General features: G+C 53.2%; 1 protein-coding gene across 3 annotated transcripts in view; it reads right to left on the reverse strand.

Annotated features, from left to right (window-relative positions):
- SMOC1 (SPARC related modular calcium binding 1) overlaps nt 1-7,905 on the reverse strand; it is a 148,790-nt gene extending 140,885 nt beyond the window's left edge. For all 3 annotated transcript variants that reach the window (XM_055133878.1, XM_055133877.1, XM_055133876.1), the window contains exon 1: nt 7,568-7,905. In XM_055133878.1, coding sequence (XP_054989853.1) covers nt 7,568-7,816 — 249 coding nt within the window. In that variant the 5' untranslated portion in view covers nt 7,817-7,905. The remainder of the gene's footprint in view (nt 1-7,567) is intronic.
- Between the last annotated feature and the right edge of the window lie 2,022 nt (nt 7,906-9,927).

Genomic DNA, 9,927 nt, shown 5'->3' on the forward strand with positions numbered 1-9,927 from the left:
GGCTGCAGTCAAATGCGTGTTGGGGTGGGGGGGGAGAAGGGCACAGAACTCCATACCTAAGAAACCCAGAGGCCTGCCAAGGGTAAGATTAGTTTGCACTCTAACAGCTACATTTCCAATGATGTCAGATACAAAGGAAAATCCAATTCATTGCGATAAATAGCCTGTGTGGCTTTGACTCTTTTCTGAGGTTCAAAGGAACGGGGTTCTAAATGGGACTGCCTGTGGAGACCCAGTTCCTTTATGCCCTCCACGAGCCGGGATCCGAGCGGAGCACGTGTGCACAATGCTAACCCTGTTTGGCAGGCCTCACAGGCAGCTCTGATCAATTTCTCATCCGCAACCCAACCCTTGTCCTCTCCCCAACAGCTCCAAGTGGGGAACTCGAGGGAGGGGCCGCTCCACTCTGACGTCCCCCTCCACAACACCGGCACCCCGCCGCAGCAATGCCAGGAACTTGGCTGCTGGAACAATAGATCTCTATGTGGTCGGGAGAGAAAGGGTGCCCTGTACCTGCTAGGCAGAGCCCTGCTCCCCCTCCCCTGGCCTCTGCAAAGCAGGGTGTGGGGGCAGAAGGAAGAAAGACAGGCATCAAACCCGAGCTCGCCTCCCCCGCACCCTCTGGCAAAGAAGACTTCTGACCCACATCAGCAAGTAAACGTCTTTCTCTCTGCAGGGCTGGGGGCTCAGAGGCAGCGGGGCTGGTCCCCCTGAGCAGGGGAGCGGGAAGCTTGCCCGCTGCAGGCTCGGCTTTACAATCAAGCCCTCTGGCCTGCCGATGCAGTTATTTAAGCCCGGGCCAGGGCCTGCTCAGGGTCCAGCTGGCCAAGAATTAAAACAAAAGCCAATAATCACTCCGTAACTTGGTAGTGTAGGTAGGCCCACTTGCACATCTGGAAAGAGGGAGGCGGAGCAGAAGGACGCAAGAAGGGAGTCCTTGTTGGTGGGGGGGGGGGCACTCCTTTGTCCTCAGGTGCAAAGAACTGAATTCACTGCAATCTTTGCTTCCTGCTGCATTCAACACTGGCCCAAGCAAGACCTGCTTTTATTTTTTTTTATTTTATTTTTTTTTTTTTTTTGCTTTTTGGGTCACACCTGGCGATGCACAGGGGTTACTCCTGGCTCTGCACTCAGGAATTACCCCTGGCCGTGCTCAGGGGACCATATGGGATGCTGGGATTTGAACCCGGGTCGGCCAAGTGCAAGGCAAACGCCCTACCCTCTGTGCTATCTCTCCAGCCCCTGCTTTTATTTTTTATCTAATCAGCTACTCAAGGAAAAAATGCCTTCGTACTCATCTCCCCACCATTAAAAAGTATGCTAATCCTTGACACAAACTTGCACTGGTTTCCCTACCTATTCACCCCTGCCCCACCCTAAAGTCCCCAAGACCGTGATCATCTTTACCTTTGTCTTTTTTCTTTTCTTTTTTTTTCTTTTTGGGTTACACCCGGCAATGCAAAGGGGTTACCTCCTGGTTTTGCACTCAGGAATTAAGACTCCTGGCGGTGCTCAGGGGACCATATGGGATGCTGGGAATCGAACCCAGGTCGGCCGCATGCAAGGCAAACGCCCTACCCACTGTGCTATTGCTCCAGCCCCCTACCTTTGTCTTTTTATTTTTTTAGTTGTACTGAAGCTATATGCATTTCTAAAACTTTTTTTTATTTTATCTATTTAAATTTATTAAAGTGTTATTCTGCAGGCTGGAGCATTAGCACAGCGGGTAGGGCATTCGCCTTGCACGCAGCCGACCCCCGGAGTTCAATTCCTCCACCCCTCTCAGAGAGCCCGGCAAGCTACCGAGAGCATCCCGCCCACACGGCTGAGTCTGGCAAGCTACCTGTGGCATATTCAATATGCCAAAAACAGTAACAAGTCTCATGGAGACGTTACTGGTGCCCGCTCGAGCAAATCGATGAGCAACAGGATGACAGTGATACAGTTATTCTGCATATTTGGGGGCATTCTTTTACTTGGCATATTCCTATGATTCAGCCATACTTTCCATGTTCATTTGTTTTAATTATGGATGCATCTTGCCTTTGTGAATATATCACAGTTTATCTCTCTGTCCTCCAACTATGGAGTTCTGGATAGTTCCTAAACTTAAAGTATTAGGAGCACAGTTATAGAGAAATCGCAGTGAACAAGGGCTGCTCTTGGGGAAACACACCTGGGCCATAAGAAAAGCAAATGTTGGGCTGGAGTGATAGCACAGTGGGTAGGGCGTTTGCCTTGCATGTGGCCGACCCGGGTTTGATTCCCAGCATCCCATATGGTCCCCTGAGCACCTCCAGGAGTGATTCCTGAGTGCATGAGCCAGGAGTAACCCCTGTGCATCGCCGGTGTGACCCAAAAAGAAAAAAAAAAAAAGCAAATGTTTAGAACAGGATGACAGGCAATTAAAGGGCTTTCTGTTTGATTATATTTTCTAAAGTTTCCAAGATGACCATTTCCTCTTCCTGAGGAAATTATGTTTCTTTACATTTCACATGTTCAATCAGACATTGGCATACCCTTGAGAAGTATCTCTGATAAGTCCTCCACGTTGAATAGGAGAATGACACAGGATCCATCCTGATCCAAACACTGAGACAGACAAACCAAATGGAAGAGAGCTGCCTAGAAGCTACTTCACATTTGGCAAATGCAAGATTCAAAAAAAGGATTTGGGGTAGAGTTAAAGCCTACTTCCCCATCAAAATCTGTTTAGTTTCTTTGTGATTCCCCCACCCACCCACCCCCACCCAAACTTCCTATAACCACTCACACACTTATTTTTAAACAAAGAACAAGAGCCTAAAATGGGATGGTGAGGGGGGAAGTCACTTGCAAATAACCAATTTCAGGTTTCAATGAGAGAAGGCTCTAGCCTTGACTGCACTGTACAGTCCAATTCCTTGCAACAAATATCGTGCTAAGATGAAGATGCAGGTCTGCTCTCAAGAGGCTTACTCTAGGGGGATGGGGTGGGGGTGGTGAGAGCGATACTGGGATCATTGGTGGAGGTGAAGGGGCACTGGTGGAGGGATGAGTAAACAATCACTGTATGAGTGAAATGCAAACACAAAAGTTCATAAGTTTGTAACTGTTTATCACAGTGATTCTCTAATAATAAAAACAGGCTCACTCTGGAGCTGGAGCGATAGCACAGCAGGTAGGGTGTTTGCCTTGCATGGGGCTGACCCAGGTTCGATCTCCAGCATTCCATATGGTCCCCTGAGCACCTCCAGGAGTAATTCCTGAGTGCAGAGCCAGAAGTAACCCCTGTGCATCGCCAGGTGTAACCCAAAAAGAAAAAAAAAGAGGCTCAATCTAGCAAGGGTTAGAACACAGATAGAGGGTGTTGGAAGGTGACAGCAATCAAGTCTAGCCATGAAGATCTTTCTATTGAGTGAGGCTAGAGCTGGGATTAGAAGGATGTGGCAAGTAATCAAGAAAGGAGAGAGTAAGGAAGGAGGCGGTGCTGGTGCTGCACAGCAGTAAAGTGTTATGCGTGTAGCACTATCAGCAGCAGTATTATAAGCCACAGTGCAAAACTTATTTTTTAAAAAAATAAAAGGGGGAGATGAAGCAGACTAGTGGGTAGGAGGCAATGGGCTGGGGGTGGGGGGGTCAGTAGAAGGAAGTGGACACTGGTAAAGGAAGCAGTGTTGAAACTGCTGAATCAAAATTTTTAATAACTTGTAATGTCACGGTGATTAAATTTGTTAAAATAAAATAATATAGCAAAAAGAAAAAAGGGAGAGAGAGAGTAACATATACAATGAGAATAACTGACAAGTCAAATACCTTTTTGCGGGGCTGGAGCAATAGCACAGCGGGTAGGGCATTTGTCTTGCACGTGCAAGGCCAACTCAAGTTCGATTCCCAGCATCCCATATGGTCCCCTGAGCACCACCAGGAATGATTCCTGAGTGCAGAGCCAGGAGTAACCCCTGTGCATCGCCAGGTGTGACTCAAAAAGAAAAAAAAATACCTTTTTGCTTGCTTTCATTTGGGGGGGTCACACCCAACAGTGTTCAGGGGCTCCTCCTGACACACTGCTGGGGAGTGGGGGGCAGGGGTGTTTCTGGAAACCTGGGACCATGAGGTGCCAGGGATTGAAGCAGACCTCCTACATGCAAACTTGCCCTCCATCCCTCTGAGCTGTGTCTCCAGCCTAAGAAGTCAAATCCTTTACTAACACTCCTGGACTCTCCTATCTTTTTCACTTTCTTGAACTACTTTTAAGGTTAGTTTTTTGTTTTGTTTTGTTTTGCTTTGCTTTGCTTTGCTTTCAGTCATGCTGAAGCAACAGGGAAAGGGGAGCAGAGGATCGCTGTTCTAGCTACCTTGCCTGTGTTTATTTGTCCATTCAGTAAATAACAGCCAAGTCAATCTCAACAGATGCTCCACCCTGTGCCGTGCAGAGAACCAAGTTCCCAGTTCCTGCCCTCACCTGGCTCCCAATCTCATGGACAACCAGACAAAAACAGCTGTCAGCTCGGCGGGATCATCAACCAGACCCATCAGCCCAGGAAGAAACCCCTCCCTTCCCCACTCCCGCAAACATTTTCAGTAAATTGTGCAGGATTAGAGAAGCAGCCGCTGCTTCAGTAATCAAAAGGATCCTGACCAGGTAAGCCGCACAGCTGCTCAGTGGAGAGTGCCCCCCTCCCCGCAAATCAGGTGCTTCCTACCTAATAGCCTCCACTCTGATACTTGATAGCCGCTGGTTTCCAGAGTCAAACAAATGTCAGGAACTTTATGAAGGCAGGAAGCAAATAAGGGGGCAAGGATTGGGGTCTAGGCCTCCGGGGAGCTCAATTAGTGGGCCAGATAAAGTTAAACCAAAAGGGCATGCTCCTGGTTTCCCAGAGAGCCAGCTGGAAAAGATGCCAATCCTTAAGCCCCTGTCACTCAAAAGATTAACAGAAGAGACCCAGGGGTGCCCAGGGGAATGCTGCAACAAGCCAGATGTTTCTGCTCTTCCTATGACACTGCCACTCACAAGGGCCATACCTCTGAGGCCACCAATAAGTCGCAGAAGAGAACTGCAATCTAGAGGGAAACTCAGACGGCACTGCTAGCAACACTGACGCCAAAAAAAAATTCTACAAATGATGCTTGCTTACAGACTTGCCTGGTACGACTGGACTCGGTGTTTTCTCACCGTTCCCTAAAGAAATGGTCTCTCTAGCTAGCTTCGATCTCTACAGCTGCTTGGCAGAAAGCGCATGACCTGTATAGTCACAGAAACTTGGGGTGCAGAGCCTAGAACCACATATGCCATGAGAATTTCCAGCAAACCAGCTCACCTCCCAGAATCCCACTTGCAAAAAATGTTACTTACAAAAAAAAAAAAAACCTCTTTTTTTTTTTTTTTGCTTTTTGGGTCACACCCAGCGATGCTCAGGGGTTACTCCTGACTTTGCACTCAGGAATTACTCCTGGCAGTGCTTGGGGGACCATATGGGATGCCGGGGATCAAACCCGGGTTGGCCACGTGCAAGGCAAATGCCCTACCCGCTTTGCTATCGCTCCGGCCCCCTCCCAAAAAAAAATCTCTTCCTATTATTCCAAGCAAATATATAAAGTATACCTATCCCAAGGGTTCAAAGCATTGCCTATGAATTTATCCAGCTTACCAGATGCTTCCTCCTAAATACAAGAGGGAGAAAGAAAACGCAGCACGAACAGACACAAGTCTATTTACTGATCCTGCTTACGTTCCATCACTTCTATCAAACTAACAAACCAAAGGAGTTGGAGGGAAACCAAACCAAAGTGCCTTAACTTTCTCCTAAAAAGTTGCTTCCTCCAATTTCAGGAGGCAGGGAAGGAGAGCCATATGTCTTGAGACACTAGACATGGCCAGCAGCTAGCGAGCCCCCCACCATTTGTCTCGGGGCCTCTCCCATGGGCGGGCATCCAGATTTCAGTCGGGGTGCTCTGGTCTGCATCTCTGTCTTGACTGTTCCTAATTATTGAGGGGAATGACGGGGCTCTCCTGACCTCCGAGTTTAAGAACTGCGAGTCCTAATATCGAAGCAAGCAGCTTCGTTTAAAAGGCAGCCTCATCTGCGTCCATAAAAGTCACTTTCTGAGCCCTCGCCTGCCCCGGCTTGGGGAAAGCCTGCTGTCGAGGATTTATGACACGCCCTGGATCTAATCTGCCGCACTTTAACTGCTGCTGTTGCACATCTGGTCATAAAAGCAAGGGGCGGCCCAACATGGGGACAAACACTTTTCTTTCCTAAGTGGCTGCCAATCTGAGCTCACGGTGATAGCTGGGCCGGGATGTAATCAGCCCGCATCTGGGCAGTCAGGAAGGCTTTGCGAGACTTTTCTTCCACACAGGACAGCAGTAAGGATCGTGCTCAAAGGTCAAAGCGCTAAGATTAAAGAACCCGTGGCCTGGGCAGGTGGGGATGGGGCTCAGCCAAGGGATACTCGGGAAAGCACAGTGGAGAGCCGAGCCAAGCATGCTTTCACCGAGCTCCTAACTACTCTCTCCTGGACTGCTTGTTGAGGCAAGCCACTAGGCAGACAGACAGCGGCCCTGACATCAACCACTTCTGGGCCAGAGATCTTCGGGATGGAGCTGGGTCAAATAAGCCAATGGTTTCATGTACTATTTTTAAAGGCCGCAGAATCCTTTTATTTCACCAGTTGCAGCAAGGGGTGGGGGGACGGTTGCAATAATCCAGACCAGAAACGAACACAATGCTGCCGGTTCCAGGAGATTTTACAATGCCCTGGACAGCCTGCCCGGTGCGCAGATTTGGCACGTTGCATATCCAATCAGACCAAGGTTCAGCAAGTACTTCAACACCCCCCAGCGCAGAAGTCAGCGGTGGACACCCTTGTATGTTACTCTGCTCGCCTCCACCACCACTCGGCAGCGCCCCCCCCCCCGCCCACCACCACCCGAAGCCCTCCTCCCCCAAGGCTGGGCCCAGCAGGAGGGAGCATTAAAATTATCTGCTGTGGCTTTTATGAGCAGTGATCGCTTTTTAAAACAACAACGCAAGGTCCTTGTGTGGCTCTCGGTAACCTAAAACTCGAGGCAAGGCTCCCCCCACTACCCCCCCCGCCCCCACCTTGCCGCTTGCCAAGAACGCCAGCGCTGGGGGACTGGACTGAGCGCAGTGTGAGACCACAGAGCAAGCCCGGCTCTGCGCCCGGGCGAGCCTTCGGGACGCGGGGGCCATCTCTCAGGGTCTTGGAGCAAGACGCCCTGGGAGAAGAGATTGGGAAAGAAAAGTCCATCAGTGACAGCTCCGGAGGGGATTGGGAGGAGTGGGGAGACGGTGTTGCAAGAAAAGATCGGGAGAAGTGAAGGGGAGCGGTGGGGGCGGTGGGGGCGGAGGGGGCGGGGGGGCGGGGACGGACAATGGGAGAAAATGGATTTCATCAACTTGGCCCAGAAGCCCGCGGGGAACTGGGTCTTGGGTGAAGAAGAGGGAACAAGGTCTGACACCTCCCTTCCCCCCCACCCATCCTCTGCCCCGCGTGCCCCCCACCCACCCACCCCAGAGCTGAGTCCGCAGGTGGGCGCGCGGCTTGGGGGCGCACTTACCCGGGGGCCCGTGGTGCGGTGGCCGCGGGCTGGGGGCAGCTGCACCAGCACGAGCAGCAAGTGGGGCGTGAGCAGGCGGGCGCAGCGCGGGGGCAGCATGGTGCCAGGCGGGGCGGCAGCCGGCTGCGGGCAGGGCTCGCGGGCTCGGCGGGGCGCAGCGCCGGGCCGCTCTTTCTGCCTTGCTTGCCGCGGGGCGCAGGCTGCGGGGCTGGCGGAGGCAGCGGTAGGTCGGTGGGGGCGCGCGGTCATGAACCGCGAGGAGGGGAGCAGGGGGGCGCGAGCGTGTGCTCCGCGCGGGGCGTTCGCTCGCTCGCTCGCTCGCTCGCTCGCTCGCTGGCTCGCCCGCTCGGCCCGGCCGCGGCGGCAGCAGGTTGGACGCCCAGAGTCCGGGCCATGGGAATTCCCGTTATAAAGCCCCGGGAGGGGCGGGGCGCGGGCGGCCCTGATTGACGGGCAGCGAAGCCCGTAGCAGCCGACCCTCGGGGAGGGGAAGGCCAATGGGAGAGAGGGGAGGGGGGCGGCTCGCGGTCAGCGCTGCGGAGGAGCGACTCCCTTTTGCTCGGTGCCAGTGAGGGGCGCCCGCCCCCCTTACCCCCAGGGAGAGGCTTTCCTAGGGACCCTCGGTGCGACGTAACCTAAGGGCGCTCTCCCAGCCCCAGCCTACTAGAATGCCCAGCCGGGGGATGCTGATATGCCTTTCGCGCGATGGAGTTTTCAGCCGAGTCCAGAGTCCTCCCAACCGCCCGGTGAAATAAGACGGGGGAACGCTGAGAAATCCGCTTCCCCGGGGCATCCGCACCAGGCACGGCTGGGAGGCCGCTGGGTACCTGGCACAGGACAGGTCTGAGCGGCCTTGTGTGGGGTGGGGGCACCTGTAGGCTTCTTTCAAGAAGCGTGGGATGGGGAGGTCACTCCCCATCCCCAGATAAAACCCTGCAGCGACTGCCCCAGACGTGTGGAGGAAACCAGGGGAAGCACGTGGCCAGCAGCTGCGGGCTCTGAGAGGCCCCGTGAGCGGGGCAATGCCCATTCACCGCCCAGCCACCACCGCTTCCGACTGCAAAGCAGAGGGCAGTCCTTCTGCAACATGGGAGCGCTGGGCGCGAGGTCAGAGGAGCCGTGGTCTCCTGGAGGGGGAGGAGAGAGGAAATCACATGGTTTCAGAGAATGCCTGTGCGGGGTGAGGACCCCAGGGATGGAGCAGAGATCCTGGCTGCCCAACGCTCGGGTCAGAGCGACAACATAGCGAGTAAGGCATTCGCCTTGCATGCAACTGTCCCTCGTTCCGTGCCTCCAGCACCCTGTATGGCTCCCCAGTCCCCGCCAAGAGTGAGCCCTGAGAACCGCCAAGTGTAGGAGAGAGACAGACAGAGAGTGACACACAGAGAGAGAGAGAGAGAGAGAGAGAGAGAGAGAGAGAGAGAGAGAGAGGAAAAGAAAAGAAAAGAAAAGAAAAGAAAAGAAAAGAAAAGAAAAGAAAAGAGGAGAGGGAGGAGAGGAGAGGAGAGGAGAGGAGAGGAGAGGAGAGGAGAGGAGAGGAGAGGAGAGGAGAGGAGAGGAGAGGAGAGGAGAGGAGAGGAGAGGAGAGGAGAGGAGAGGAGAGGAGAGGAGAGGAGAGGAGAAGAGAGGAGAAGAGAACCAAAACAAAAACTGGCTGCCAGATTCATTTGGAGAAGGGCTCTGCCCAAAGAAGTTCCTAGACGGCAGCTGAGGGTTGATTGCAAGCGGGCACAGCAGCTTCACAGTGAAACATCATGGTCCTGTCCAACTGATAACACCACAGCCCTTGCTAGGAGCCGTTTGGGTCCGCCTGGGACAGGGGGCTCTCCATTAGGTGGGACCCTTGATTCCAGCGGGACAGGAAATGGGCGTGAGCATTTAACACCTTCTGCCTGTGTCTGGGCCTGAAGGGCGCCCGACCTCGCCACGCTCTGCTCCCCAGGCCTCCTCCTGCCTTAGGTGAACAAACTGCCCACCTGGCATCTGCTTTGCCCATTCCCCATCCAGCCCCCACTCTAGAGCCTGTCCATCCTTCCTAAAAAGCAAGTCTGAGTGCACCTACCACTCTCCACTTGAAAGCCTTCGCCTCTACCCTAGTTACCCCCAAAGCCCCGCCTGGACGCTGGGAGGATAACAAAGTACTAGTTGTTCTCCAAGGGGGAAAAAAAAAAAAAACCGAACACCTGCCTATCCGCGTTGGCTGAGAGCGCGCCTCGGACTGCAGCGCGGCTTGCAAGAGTTAGGCAGGGTGGGTGCAGATCCAGTGGTATGTGCCACCTAGTGGTATAATGTGGCATGTCACTTTACTTGCTTGGTCCAGCCTTTTTCCCCTCTGTAAAATAGGGATAAAAAGTGTCCTC

This window comes from Sorex araneus, chromosome 3, assembly GCF_027595985.1.
Source record: "Sorex araneus isolate mSorAra2 chromosome 3, mSorAra2.pri, whole genome shotgun sequence".
Lineage (NCBI taxonomy): Eukaryota > Metazoa > Chordata > Mammalia > Eulipotyphla > Soricidae > Sorex > Sorex araneus.